The sequence below is a fragment of the Crinia signifera genome, chromosome 8 (assembly GCF_055691185.1).
Source record: "Crinia signifera chromosome 8, ASM5569118v1, whole genome shotgun sequence".
NCBI lineage: Eukaryota > Metazoa > Chordata > Amphibia > Anura > Myobatrachidae > Crinia > Crinia signifera.
Window position 1 is genome coordinate 94,384,631 of NC_139224.1, and position 16,017 is coordinate 94,400,647.

At 41.8% G+C, this 16,017-nt stretch overlaps 1 protein-coding gene across 10 annotated transcripts in view; it reads right to left on the minus strand.

Moving 5' to 3' along the window:
- Positions 1 to 16,017, minus strand: part of KCNT2 (potassium sodium-activated channel subfamily T member 2) — an 852,827-nt gene that overhangs the window by 521,239 nt on the left and 315,571 nt on the right. For all 10 annotated transcript variants that reach the window (XM_083156802.1, XM_083156806.1, XM_083156799.1 and 7 more), the window contains 2 exons: positions 8,043 to 8,145; positions 1,324 to 1,372 (listed from right to left, as the gene is read on the minus strand). In XM_083156802.1, coding sequence (XP_083012928.1) covers positions 1,324 to 1,372; positions 8,043 to 8,145 — 152 coding nt within the window. The remainder of the gene's footprint in view (positions 1 to 1,323; positions 1,373 to 8,042; positions 8,146 to 16,017) is intronic.

The following is a 16,017-nucleotide window of genomic DNA, read 5'->3' on the forward strand; positions in this document are numbered from 1 at the left end:
TCACAGTAACGTATAAACAGATGAGGTACGGAGCTATAAATGGCAGTCACAGTATTGGCATATACTACACACAGTGGGTGTACAGTATGTAGTGCACTGCACACACTGGGTTATGTGGAGTTATGCACTATAAAACAATACTGCTGGTGGTGCTACTAAACTTAAATAAAATAAAAACTTGTGGCCACTGCCTAAAGTGCCTATGAAACAAAGCTGGGCCCACTGTCTATGAAACAACAAAGCTGGTGCCTCTGCCCACTGCCTATGAAACAAAGCTGCACACTGCTGCAGCTCGGCAATTCTCGGATCCCGTAGTTCGTTGCGGTCCGGATTGCACATTTCTACTTCAAACTGATATCTATATTGCAGTGTAAAAATAAAGCAGCCAGTATTTACCCTGCACAGAAACAATAAAACACCCAAATCAAAAAGGGGTGTACACATGGTGAGATTTTGCCAGATTTTGACTAGATAGTCAAAATCTCCTAGAAGATTAGCCAAAATCTCCCTATTTTTCTCCTGCTTAGTCAAAATTAGGAAGCAAAAATTCAGGAGTCTATTACTATGAAAGCATATAGATAATGTATGTACAGGTTGAGTATCCCGTATCCGAGTATCCGTTATCCAAATTATTCCGAAAACCATACATTCCAGAAAGTTAAAAAATTTTTTTTTTTTTTGCTAAAAACTCACTGGGGACATTTATAACAGCACTACTGGTGACATGATATGTAACTGGCACTATATATGTGCAAGAAAATGATTGCTTGGCATTCAAATTCAATATCTGAGATAGTACACAAATTTTGTTTCATGTTTTGAAACCTTGTTTTTTGAACAAATAAAATATATTTGTGTGTATTTTATGTGGTAATAAAATATATTTGTGTGTATTTTATGTGTTTATACAGCATACATGCAAGATACTTCGAAATACATCATTGAAATATTAAAATATTCCGAAATACGGAATAATCCGTTATCCAATATTCTCCTGGTCCCGAGCATTTTGGATACGGATACTCAACCTGTAATACTTGAACTGTGAATTATGAATTTGTTTTAAATATATCACTATCTATACATAAGGTATTAATTTAAACAGGACAATGTTATTCATAATTTGTATTCATTGTTAGAATTAATAATACAAAAAAGGGTCACAGCAGATTCTTAAAGTAATTAAATAACAGTGTAAAATTTAACAAAGAATCAAAAAAGGTGTGTAATAGTAATAAGTCTTGAAGTTAAACTGTATTATAAATATTTCCTGACACCTAACAATGCTAGATCAATGAGCATAATAATAAAATAGTAAATTACCTGCAGCCCCCAGAGAGGCAAGCTTCTGTTTACCCATATTATATGAGACCTGCAATAAAGCATACAGAAAATGTTGAAGGATGATTAGCGTACAGCAATATTTTGTAAAATACTGTAAGTAAGTTATAGGGATAATAATCAACTACGGGGAATTCATCATGCTGCGTATATTATACCTACCTTCCCGAAATCAGGTGTTCCTCCCAGCCCACCAGAGAGGAGGGCAAGTTCCTAGTTCCCTTGTTCGTCTGCCCACACTGAATTGCATCATCTTAGTACCACTCCTACTATACAGTGCCTGCTTTTGCAGCACTGTATAGAGGAGGTGGAGCTATGGTGATGGGATTTTTTTGGGCTACGCCTCTAGTCCACCCACCTTTCCATCAGCCACACCCCCCAAAAAAAGGTTGTCAATTATGTCATGCTGTTTGCCATACTGTTCACACTTAAGGAGCTATTCAGTGGCGTAACAATGGCAATCAGTCCAAGCCTGCAAAAAGCATGTAATCTCCATGTAATGAGCATGAATCCCTGGCAATGGGCATAAAATCCCTGGCAACAAATAGGACACCCCTGGCAATGAGTGGGACACCCCTGGCAACAAGCATGTAGGTAAAAATAAAGTTATATAATTAACATATGGGGGTGGGGGTGTGCTAGAATTTTTTTTAGCGGGTGGTGCAAGATTTCTAGTTACACAACTGGGGCTATTTATCAAAGCATGTATAGAGGCATCTTATGTTTTTGCACATACAGACAAATGGATGTACAGCATGCCAGGTCTTTGAAGTAGCATTACCAAAAAGTCAAGACTCAACTGTAATAAAAAAGGCACACATGGCCATGACTGTATTAGAATTAGGACAGATTACTCCCACCTATGTCAGTGCTATAATGATAGGAATAAGGTGCAGTGCCTGGGGAGCTGACAGGGAGACACTGATTAGGTGAGGAGAGCTAAGCAATGCCTGGAAGTGGATGCCTAAGGGGAATAGAATGATATGTTGGAGAAAGCAGACCCTGGATAGATAGCTGGGAAGCTGATTCGGAGAAGGCTCTGAAAGAGTTGACCCAGAGACCAGGGAGAATGTGCTACTGATCTCTAAGAAAAGGCATAAGTTACAGCTGATATCCAGACACACCTGCTGAACTGACAGCACAGGGAGGACAACAGCTGGCAGAAAGACTATGCAGACCAAAGGGAGAGATGAAGAGACAGACCCCAGAGTATGCCACCGGTTGTGAACGGATTCCTGGAAGCAAGATCCTGAGCAAAGAGCGAAGCCCACTGCAATAGTACTTTGCCCAAGTGAGTCAGGGGTTTATAGTAAAAGAGGGTATGCCCCCCTTTTTGTTCTCTGTCCCAACAATGTATTAAATATAGAGAGTGGGCTCCCCTTCCTGTCACATTGTAGTTTAATAGAGGGGATGTTGTTTGCTGCAAATAATGTTAGTGAAAACATTAAATGCAGATATTCCTTTAAAATGCTGATGTTGTCCAGATGTTTATATTGTATTTTATGCAAAAGGTGGGAGGAGCAATGCAGAAGTGCCCCCTTATAATGCTAATGCTTTGCTGCTGTAATATTTTGTTTTATTGCTAAGGTGGGAGGAGTTCTGCAGTGGTGCTCTTGTACATAATGCTGTACAGTCATGGGGTGAGATTTAATAGGATGAGAGATTCAGAAAGTGAGAGATTTGGTAAGAAATCTCCAGGTTTTTTTAAAGCGGCAATCATTTACACTCCTAAACCAGATTGATTTTGAAGTGTAAATGATTGCCACTTTAAAAAAAACTGGAGATTTCTCACCAATGGCCAGATGCACTAAGCTTCAAAAGTGATACAATGGAGAGTGATAAACAATCAGCCAATCAGCTCCCATCTGTCATTTTTCAAACCCAGCCTTTAACATGGTAGGTAGGAGCTGATTGGCTGGCTGCTTATCACTCTCCATTTTATCACTTTTTAGTCTTAGTGCATCTGGCCCATAATTTCTCACTTTCTGAATCTCTCATCCCATTAAATCTCACCCATGATGTTTGTTACCTGATTACCTGTGTGCAGTGGCATAAGTTCATTCCAGTTGTCTGGAGGCAAGATATATATTGGTGCCCCCCCCCCCCCCGCCCGCCCCCCCAAACACATACACACAAATAAACAACCCTATATAACCTTATATAAAATATATATTTATTTTAATACATTTATAGAGAGAGATAGAGAACACATATATATATTTCAGAACTCAGCCACAGAAGCAAAATCTTTGGCTTTTAAATAACTGATTTAAGCTTGCAGCGGGAGGAGAGGTGCCCCCTTGGGAGAAGGAGCCCGGCGGCAGATGACTCCATTGCCTCCCAGAGTTCTGCCTCTGCCTGTGTGCTATGTATCAAAGGACCACTTATTGAAGCTGCATAGAGTGACTGTGTCTTATAGCCAACCAGCATATGCTACCTGGATACCTGCCAAATGCTATGCTATGCTATAAGAGAGGAGAAGGCCCATGTACAGCCTACATCATTCAGGCCCCCTCCTCTCTGTCGGCTGCAGCGCCCGCCTTGCAGCGCTATAGAGTCTCAGCACTAAAACGCTCAGACCTTACTGCGCATGCCCGAGAAGAGGGTTTTTTGGGGCACTAGGTGTCCCGGGAGGGCACCCAGGGAGGAGCTGTGTTGCTAAAGCTGCAGTTAAAAATGTCAGGGTGTCAAGCCCAGACAACAATACAGTAAAAAGAAAGGGGGTCAAACTGCGCTAAGCTAATAAACATGCAACAGGTGTAAAGAAAATATAACAATTTATTATGTAAAAAGCACTTGGTAATAAAATGCAATATTAAATTGCTTATTGATAAAAGGATAAGTGGGTACTACTACCAACTGTCCAATGTTTTCCTGTCCTGTGTCTGTTCCTAGTATGCTTCCCTTTTGTGTCCCAATAGATGAGGCAAAAATGTTTCTCCAAACCAGGGACTCTGTTTATGGGGAGACTGCGCTCTCCTGCCATGGTATTGCTGGCTGTATATAGTCCCAATAAAGTTTGGCTGCTGGAGTAATGTGGGAGGTGGTCCGGTTACAGTGTATCATAGGTGGGCAGGGTGGCAATGGGTGAATGGATTTGCTGTAGGTGACCTACAGCAAATCCTGTTTTGAAGCTACTGTATGTAGTTATATGCTAGTGACAGTTGAGCATTTATTAAGCGCTCTGAGGATAAAACAGTTCTCACATTCAGTGAACTACAGCACCGCCTGTCCATGGCTTGTAAGAAGCTGGAATGGAGCCAGCAAAGCTGACAGAAACCCACCAGGGAATCCTTCAGTTATTTCTAAAGTCCATTCTCAGTGGATTAGAAGAAAGAAGAAGAACGCATAATTGCTGGAAATGGATGTGGGGCAGCAGTTCCTTGTGCTCTGTTCTGGATGCTATGTTAATTGATTATTATGACATGTTTTGGATAAAGAAATCTTTTTTTTTCTGTTCATTGGAGAATAGCGACAGTGTAGTTATATTGCTCACAGTTCCTTTCATTTGCTGCTAGCATTTGTCAATCAGCCATTTAGACTTATAGGGGGAAATTTACTAAGAATACGATATTTCGTATTCTTAATACGAATAAATAGGAATGCATATGGCTGTTTCCAGTGGCGGATTCAGGGGGGGGCACCCGGGCACGTGCCCCCCTGTCATTTCATTTTGTAGCTGAGGACCAGGGCTTTCCAAAGAGCCCAGCCCTGTGTCTCTAGCCACCCGGGAACCAGAGATATGGCCTGGCAAAGCTGTAACGTTTTTTCCCCATAGGATAATATGGGACCCGTCAATTCCGACCCCCAACCGGTTCCGACGGCTGCCAGTTCCCCCCCTGGCATCACAGAAGCTTGTAGTTTCATTCAATTCCAAATCGCTGGGCCTTCAATAGGATACCAGGCTGGTCCATATCGGTCAATCGGTTCCAGAGATATTACGTGTAAACTAATATTTTTATTTTTGAAATGTAATTTCATGGCTGTTCATGTTCTTTGAGGGCAGATTACTCTGGAAGCAAACATTCCAGTTTCACTGGACCAAAATCATTCAAAGCCCACTCAAAGGTTCTTCAATATGATACTTGTCTCATGTAAATGGATCAGTTGGTTCCGATATAGCCGGTTAAATAAGATAACTGGTTAAAGGGGGGGGAGGGGTGGTTTTCTCTCCCCCTCACACCAGAAAATGCAGGGACTAGGCTGGTGTAAAAGGGGCCAACCTGGGAATGCATTTTCTGGTGTGAAAGGGGTATTATTTCAAATAACCGGGACCTGCAGTGCTCTTAATACAGCCAGGCTCTGCCACTGTCAGTGGCTATCACTTCTGCCTGGCGGCTGTCCCCCATTTACCGCAAGCATGTATTCCCCTTGGCAATGAGCATGTAATCTCACATGGCAATGAGCATGGAACCACTGGCAATGAGCATGGAACCCTTGGCAATGAGCATGTAGATAAGCAGCACTTATATAGCATAATTTTTAATAGGCATTATGGTGTTTGACATAATACACAATGGACATAATGGCGTGTAACTTAACGTGTAATGTAAATGTTTAATGCGTGCCTTTGGTGGACAATGTTCCTGTTTATGAAACATATTGTGAATTTTGACTTAATTTGTGTGGCATTATGTGAATTCTGGCTCAATCCGTGTGGCATTATGTGAATTTTGGCTCAAACCGTGTGGCATTATGTGAATTTTGTCACAATCCGTGTGGCATTATGTGAATTTTGGCTCAATACGTGTGGCATTATGTGAATTTTGTCTCAATCCGTGTGGCATTATGTGAATTATGGCTCAATCCGTGTGGCATTATGTGAATTTTGACACAATCCATGTGGCACTATTTGAATTTTGGCTCAATCCATGTGGCATTATGTGAATTTTGGCTCAATCCGTGTGTTATTATGTAAATTTTGGCTCAATCCGTGTGGCTTGATGTGAATTTTGACACAATCCATGTGGCATTATTTGAATTTTGGCTCAATCTGTGTGGTATTATGTGAATTTTGACTCATTCCATTTGGCATCATGTGTAAGGGGCAAGTATAATGGGGTCTAGTATGGGCCCCTGTTGAGTGGCCACACCCCATTTTCCGGAGCGCGCCTTTTGTCACCATGGTGGGCCTGGTTACTTTAAATGCCAGGGCCTATTTTTAATCCCATTCCCACCCTCTCTCTGCCGGTCTCTTAGCATGTACACTGGCACCACTAACACCGCCCCTCCCCCACCTAAACCCTCTTTTATCATGGTGCCCCCCCTGTCATTTTATCCTGGATCCGCCCCTGGCTGTTTCAGCCGTATGCAAAATCGTGTTCCGGAGGGTAATTTAGAAAGCAGTCAAATACGACTGCTTTGTAAACCTCCGATGGTGTATCCATTCATATTAGCGGCCGTCAGTGGCGTAACTATAGCTCTGCAGACCCCGCGGTGGCAGGGAGGCGCAGAGAAAGTTTGGGCGCCGGGGGTCTGCGGGGCCCCCATACTGCAGACGGGGGGGAGCACAATAGGTAGTTACGCCACTGGCGGCCGTATATACAGCCGCTAATACGAATTCGTATAGCCAGTTTGCACGGATCAGTCAGATCCGTGCAGGCTGCAATTTGTAAAAAAAAAAAAAAGAAAATAAATAATTTCAAAAAACGGCGTGGGGTTCCCCCGTATTTTGGGAACTAGCCCCGGCCCTGGAGCAGGTTATGGCTATGGGGGGGACCACACGCCGTTTTTTTATTTATTTATTTATTTTAACACTGAAGCCTGCACGCATCTGACTGATTCGTCCAGGGTAAAGCCAAATACGACAGGAAAATGTATTGTATTTTTCTGCCATATTTGGCCCGCCATTCGCGGCCATTTTACGCCAATTAGTGGCCATATTTTCAATACGGCCGCTTAGTAAATCAGGAATCACCATTCTTTTGAATGATGATTCCTGTCGTATTCTATCAATGGTGTATTCATTCGTATTTGTAAATACAAATACGAATGTCTGATCAATACGAATATTCATATTTTTGGCATAGTAAATGCCAAAAATACGAATACGCCAAAAACATTTGTATTTTCCTATGAAAATACAATTTTTTTCTACGAATTCATCTTACTAAATTTCCCCCCATAATATCTGTCGTTATTTAAAGGAGTAAGTGTATAGTACTGTATCCTATAATATACTGGATGCAGTAAAGTGAAAATACGGTAAAATCCCAGTTTTCACAGTTTTTATTGCATTTTCACATGCTCTAAAGCCCTTCCGCCTGGGTAGAATTTCAACGGATATCGCCAGAGAAAGATGGTGATACCCTATAAAAGTCTATGGGCTTTTCTCCACAGTGGTTTGTAAAGAATGTGACACAGAACCCTTCCAGCTTGCCCCGCGGCTGGTGTTGTCATTCTGCGCATGCGCATAGGGACTTCCAGGTCTCAGATCCAGAAGTCCAGCGCCGGAGATGCATCACAAAGGACAGCTCTTTTCGCAAGCGCTGTCCTTTGCCTTAATAATAGCATATGTTAGTGTATATGCAATTATTATGACTGTGGTAGCCGGTGAAGTGTGGCAAGTGGGGTGGTGAATTTTAGAACATCCCACCCATGGACTGATGTAAACTGATATACATTACACATACACTGATATACATTGCATTGCATGTATATGGCAATCACGTGTATGTTATATATTTATAAACATGTATTACCATGATCCTTTGACTTGAGATGGGTCATCCAGTAGCACACGGACTATATACAACATACAGCTTAGTAGTTTGAGTGAGAAATTGAAAAGCCGTATTCTAAGACCTAGAAAACAGATAAAATGGAATTAGATTGTAGCACACTGCAAGGTATAAATGCCATGCATAGAACAGAACATAAACTGAGAGCAAAGATGGACATGGACCTCATAGGGCCCTAGGCAAGATAAAGGTTTAGGGCCCTCGGCAAGATACGGGTTTGGGGCCTCCTCAAACAATCCATAGCACTATATTTGTACTGCTTATTGCAGGCAGCATCAATATAGTACCTTGGCACTTGCATGTCTACCCATAAATTCTCAGCTGCTTGAACACTGGCATTGCATAGAAATCTGGATATAGGGCTTTTGGAAATAGTCTTACTAACTGTGTCATATTAAAGTAAGCTGACTGCCCCCAAACAGTGAAAGAAACCATTTTGTGCATCCAAACATTTTTTAATCCTATCAAAGGCCTTTGGAAGTCAAACTGTGTGATGTCATAATATCAGTCGGGAGTCATGCAGTACTCCTCTGTGAACATTATGGATAGCCAACATATATCTATGAGGCCCCTTGTGACATCCTGGCCCCTAGTGAAATATCCATCTCTTACTGAGTGTGTTTAAATGCTGGAATTTAAAAGTATTATCTTTCATAACAGGGATTTATATCAATAAAAGATGATGTCATCAATGGAGGTTAATAATCATCAAAAAGTCACATGTATTCTTACCACTGATTGTATATAATACAATTACTAATACCCCTATCAGATTGCAATGTTGGGTTGGACCTGGCACAATTATACAGAGGGCGAGATGGGTTTAACCCTTCTTGCAACCTGAGACGAAAGGCCAGGTTGCTCGACCCAACATATATATGTTTTGGTGCTTTCACACCACACCTCAACCCTGGTTGATACGTTATTGAGGATGCAGTGTAAAAGGGTTATAAGTAATATAGTTTACAGAAAAATATTTTTTATAAACAATGTGACTAGTTTTGTTTAGTCATAATGGAAATTCTTATATGTTCTCTTTTTCCTGGGACACTACAAATCATTTGTTTATAGCTGCAACATGGTTTCTCTTTTTATGCATATTAAATGAATTCCATACAACTTTGGACAACTGCTAATGAGCCATCAGTAATTTAGGCAGCCCCTTATTAGACATTAAGTAACCCACATAAAAGACCAAATACCAAATATCAGAGGTTTGTCATTAGGAATACTAAAAATTAATACTGAATAAGATCATTTAATTTTGGTTATCTGTTTGCCCAACTCACTGAAAAACTCATTATATAATTCAGAAGTAATAATGATCTTTGATTAATCTTGTTAATCATGTAGTTTTCTTAATTGTTGTCATTCCACTGAGTTACCATTAATAGGAAATTACAATGTAATTGTATTTATTATAACCAAACTGGAACAATACTGTCCCATAAAAATATTATACAGTATAAATAATTGTTATAATAATTATAAACATTACAGGACAGGAATCTTAACAGTTCTCAGAGTGGCAAAAACCAATACTGTAGGTGCTGTTGTTGGGAGTATGGAGTAGAAAAATAGTTTAATAGAGAGAAAGCACATGAGGTGAGATGGTCCTGCTGGTGAGGGCTTACATTCAGACAGACATGGGTGACACAGGTGGGATAGAAGTGAGGATGTAACAGAGGGTAAGGATGATTGATTACTGGGTTTAATAAAGAAGTGGGTCTTGCTAACATGTTTAAAGTTTTATAGGGAGATTGAGAGTCTAATGGAAAGAGGATAAGAGTTTCAGAGGTAGGGAGTATCATGACCAAAATCTTGGAGGCAGAAATGGGCAGAAGTAATCAGTTGGCAGGAGAGGTTATATTTGTAGAGTGAAGAGGGAGGGTGGGAGTGTAAAGGCAAATAGGGTAAGATATGTGTATGGGAGAGGAATGGGTGAGGGTTTTTTAAGCAAATATCAGAAGCTTGAGTTGGAGCTAATGAAGTGCCAGTAGGAAAGCGGAGGTAAGCGTAGTAGGAAGATGCAGCAGCAATGAGGATAGATTGGATTGGGGATCGGCATTTGCCAGAGAGGCCAGGTAGGAGAAGATTATGGTACTCCAATCTGGAGATGACCAGAGAGTGTATATTTAGTATTAGTATCAGCTTTATTGCAACAGCTTAATCAGCAGGGAAATATTTATTCTGCATAATAATACTTCAATAGTTAGTATAAGATATGTATACAGTGTTATTCATTTCAGTAATCCTCATCCATTTTCTCCACAGTAGAATGTAATGTTTCACTTTATTTTCCCCTCAAAAGCTTATATATCCACATCCAGTAGTTTCTGGATTGTTGAAACATTGTATCTGGATCACATATGAAAGAGATTCAAAAAAATTGCATGCTGCCTATGCTGCATGCATACCCAAGGAGCGCAGTTGTACTCAGAAAAAAATAATAATAACAATGATAATTTTCCTTAATGGAATTTTTTATTAAAAAACAATTTATAACAATTTATACATATAATAAAAATTCATAGAAGTGCACTTCAAACATAGATAGGACAGACAGGACAAACAACATAAGACAAACGGATGCTTGGCATTAGGGAAGCCAATCCCGGGGCATTTTTTCAATCCCGGAATTCGGGATTGAAAAATGCCCAATCCCGGGATCCCCGGGATCCCGGGATTGGCTTCCCTACTGCATAGTACCTAAACAAACACAACTACCCTGTACAGTAAAAGCCAGCCAGAGAGAACTAAAGCCATGTCTAATCCTCTTATATAACAGATGATACCAGCACTGCATTTAGCAATCTACTCAACTCTCTGAAATTAAATGGGCAAATAATTAAACAAAATAAAAGTTCCATATTATAGCAACATTTGTATTAAAAACCCACCTCGGCCGCCCCGCATATTTACTTACAGATGCGTGGTGCGGCCGGGTGGGTGGGCGAGCCGGGGTGATGGAGACCGGGCTGGTCCACTGGTGGCATGCCGGCAGGTCCGCTGCTGGCTGGACGGGCTGGTCCGGTGACAGGACGGCTGGGCGGGCTGGTCCGGGGACAGGGCGGCTGGGCAGGCAGGAACAGTATCGAGGCAGACAGCCTGTGCGGCCTGCGCAGCGTGACCTCTGACGTCGTCACGCTGCGCAGAGCCGCGCTGCCCGGGACGGGAGAAGCCGGGCAGCTGCTGAGCACCCGCTCAGACGCTGCCCGGCATTAGACTGCGCATGCGTAGTCTAATCCCGAAATCCCGGGATTGGAAACTCCAATCCCGGGATTGAAATCCCGGTGTTTTGGGGGCCAAATCCCGGGATCCCGCGGATCCCGATCCCGGGATTGGCCACCCTACTTGGCATATAAGGTAAACTAATATGCTTATTTCCCAATACAACACTGACAAGTCAGATTTATATGCATAGTTACCAGTCCTGCTCTTTAGATAGAGCTTCAAGCTGCATAGAAATGTCCCCACTCTATAGTGTGGTCAGGGCTCAGTCCTTCCTCTACTCAGCTGGATATTCTCAAATGCTGAGGAGGGATGCAGCTGCAGCCAAAGAAGTGTACCCACTTTGTAGACAGATATTTAGCAGCAGTATACAGGGGTCACTTGGCAATATCCTGGCATCAAACACAGCTGCTGTTCACTTCTAACTATGTCCATGTCGACTGTGTTGACATTCGGGTAAAAAAAAACATGTCGACCTCCCGACCTGTCGACCTAAACCCATGTTGACATTGTCCTATTTCGAACTAGACACCTGTCAACCTTCACCTATGTCGGCCTAGACACCTGTCAAACTTCCCACCTGTCGACCCAACGGTGTCGACCTAATGACTGTCGACCTAACTGTGGTCGATAAAACGATCCACACCCGACTTTAAGGCCCCAGCATGTCAACCAATGCATGAACACATTACTGACTTTTAGTTACAAGAAATTGGAGAATTTCCATTGTTTTTGTTAATATATTACAGAAATAGCATCTATAAAACAGCAATATAGGAATACAATTAAAAAACTTAGGACCTGACACTTGGGGACAGATAACACAGAACTTAGTCTCCTCATCTACTGCAATTAGGCATTGGTTCAGACCCACTTAAATCGTGTTTTTCCCAACACTTCAGACTTACGCTGGAGGGGATGCAGATTGAGGGGCACCCTGCTCCATGTCTTCTGGGATTGTTCCAAAATAACTCCATTATAGAAAGTAATATGTAGACATTGCTTTCTCTCCTTCGTTCTTTCCATTTCCACAATACTCCCTGATATCAAAACCCACTCATAAATTTATGTGGCATTTTACCCTCGCATTGAAATCTAAAATCACATCCCACTGGATTCCCATACAATCCCCTCTATGGCAGCTATTACAGCGGCTATTTGGGACACTTATCATATGAAATTTCTCTGTAGTACAGTAGTTGACAATGATACATCTTCCTTTACTGAGACATGGGCCCCTTGGTTAGCATATCATAAAGCCCCTCCTCCTATGACATTTGTTTTTTGAAAGATCTGAATGCTTAACTCAGCTGTTTTTTTTTTCCTTCTAATTGTAATTGCTTGCTCAGATGATACTTCAGGGTGATTAAAAAATATTTAAATCAAAATCCATGCTATCTTTTATGCATGTTCCATTTTACCATTGACTTCATCCAAACTATGGGCCTTATTCTAGTTCACTCTTAGAGGTAAATTCCTTCTTAGCTGAACACAATCATGTGCACTGCAGGGGGGCAGATGTAACATGTGCAGAGAGAGTTAGATTTGGGTGAGTTATTTTGTTTCTGTGCAGGGAAAATACTGGCTGCTTTATTTTTACACTGCAATATAGATCTCACATTGAAAAACACCACCCAAACCTGATTCTCTCTGCACATGTTACATCTGCCCCACCTGAGATTGGTTTTGTCCAGCAAAGAAGAAATTTGCCTCTAAGAGTGAACTAGAATAAGGCCCTATGTCACTTTCCATTACAGGACATTGTAGCGAGATATGGGGAATCAGTCCAGAATGATCCGGGGGCTTGTGTGTACCCATTATGGTAATTCTTCATGCTCCCTTACCTTTGTATTCTCTAAGGAGACTCCATTGGCAATGGAGAATAGGGGATGACTGATGGCATTTAAGGGTTAATGTGGGTTTTATATAAAAGTCATATGAGGATTTCTGATGGCATGTGTGGGGGCCTAAGGACATGTGACATGAGCCATCTGGGCATGTCATGGATAAATGGATTAAGATTATGATAATGATTATGACTACTACTACCACTACTACTATTACTATTCTTTGGTTTCTACAACCTTCACACTGTGGTTTGGTATGCAGATACTACACCCTAGGATTACCAACACGAATAGCACAATATCTGTTGGGTCACTGTCATCTGATAAGAAACCAGAAAAGATATGCAGCCTCTTGTCTTTCTGTATTTGCAGTCCAGAATATAATATCACCCTCAGATTGTTTACAGATAATGCCATCAGAAGGTGCTATTAAAGAATAAGAACCTATCACCCTTCACCAAACCACATTGTGTCTATATATATATATATATATATATATATATATATATATTAGAGATGAGCGGGTCCGGATCCCCGAGATCCGACAGATCCGAATATCGGGATCCGGGTCAGGATCCGAGTCGGCTCGGGAGTTCCCGCCTGGATTCCGGACCAATAACGAGGCCGAACGTCATCATCGCGCTGTCGGATTCTCGTGGGATCTGGATTCTATATAAGACGCACGTGCGCCCCACCATCTTTACTCCAGCATAAGAGAGGGAAGAGGGTGGTTGTGCTCTGTGCTGTGTGCTGTGCTATAATAATAATATATTATTTTGCTGCTGCTCACTCGATTAGGGTCTGCAGGGGCTGCTGTACACAAGTCCAGTGTACAGGGGCTGCAGTGGCCAGTGTACAAGGGGCTGTACAGGGGCTGTGTTCAGTGTGACAGGGCTTGTGTCCAGTGTGACAGGGCCTGTGTACAGTGTGACAGGGTCTGTGTCCAGTGTACAGGGTTTGTGTCCAGTGTACAGGGGTTGTGTCCAGTGTACAGGGTTTGTGTCCAGTGTACAGGGGCTGTGTCCAGTGTACAGGGGCTGTGTACAGGGGCTGTGTCCAGTGTAAAGGGGTTGTGTCCAGTGTACAGGGGCTGTGTACAGGGGTTGAGTCCAGTGTACAGGGGCTGTGTCCAGTGTACAGGGGCTGTGTCCAGGGGCAGTGAACAGGGGCTGTGTACAGGGGTTGTGTCCAGTGTGACAGTGCCTGTGTCCAGTGTAACAGGGGCTGTGTCCAGTGTACAGGGGCTGTGTCTAGTGTACAGGGGTTGTGTCCAGTGTACAGGAGCTGTGTACAGGAGCTGTGTCCAGTGTCCAGTGTACAGGGGCTGTGTACAGGGGTTGTGTCCAGTGTGACAGGGCCTGTGTCCAGTGTGACAGGGGCTGTGTCCAGTGTACAGGAGCTGTGTCCAGAGGCTGTGTCCATTGTCCAGGGGCTGTGTCCAGGGTGATGGGCTGTGTCCAGTGTCCAGGGGCTGTGTCCAGGGGCAGTGTCCAGTGTCCAAGGGGCTGTGTCCAGTGTAAAGTAAGGAAAATAAATAAAAGTAATTAATAAAATAAAAACACATTTTTAGAGGATGATGGAAGAGGAAATAGTGGGAGATCAGCAACCTGATAGAAGTGCTGAAGCTGCTACCACCAGTCATGACAAGGCCGATACCTCTTTGTATTTTTTGCTCTTTGGAGCATTTCTCTTTTTTTGGGATCATTTATTAAACTGCCACCCTGTCTGCCCCTGCAGTGCCGCTCTGCTTCCAAGATGTGGCAGGTTGGAAGTGTAAGGTCCACATGTATGTGATGCCCACTGCTGTCGCTTAGCTTAGTCATCCAGCTACCTCGGTATACCCTTTTGGCTCAACTACAGTAAATTAAAACAATTTTGTAAGCTGTGAAGTGATCAAAATTGACTAGAAATGAGTGGAAACTAATGTTATTGAGGTTAATAATACTTTAGGGGCAAAAGCAGGCATAAATTCTGTTATTTTAGCCATTTTTAGCATTTTTTCATAAAAATCCAGATCCAAAACCAAAACCAAAACCCACAAGGGTGGTTTTGCCAAAACCAATCCAGATCCAAAACACAAAGGGAGATCCAGATCCAAAACATCATTTAAATTATTAAATAAACAGACAGAATAATTTCTTGGAAATGTATGAGATAAGTTATAAACATCAGTTGTTTTGTAATTGTAGCGTAGCCCACGGAATTGACAAGCTTCCATAATAGTGATTACCAATTCATGTGACATTTTCAGCTTTCCCACCTCTTCCACCTCCAACTCAGAAGGTTAACAAGGATTTAGTAAAGGTTTATACTTCATCCGCAAAAACAAAATCTGTCATTAAATCGAACTGCGCTACATCCTATGACACATGTATTTGCTTCTTTTCACATAATAAACATATTCGCTTTTAACACCAAACATGCTTTTTATTTTAACTTTTCAGATAAATCAATTCTCACTGTTACTAAAAGATTTCCTCTAATCTAGCAAACTGTGACCCTGTAAGAGTGCATGTAATCATCAAAAAAGAATCCTCTAAATATGTATTAATGTTATCAAGAACAAAAAAAACAAATATTAATATGATTGTTAAAGTTATTAACCCATTTGTGTTCCAACATCTCTGTGAGAGATGCACAAAATATGAGCGTCAACAACTCTGTGAGAGATGTACAGAATATCAGCTAAAAATGCCAGCGTCGCTCACATTTGTTATATAATTTCAAATAAAAAATGTTGTGTAAAAAAAAAAGATTATATTTCCTATGCAAAGTAAACATTACAGGTCATTATGATGTCTGAGGTCGACTGCCTGAGGTGGAGGAAGATGGAGGTGAGGAGGAGGGTGATGCTGCAC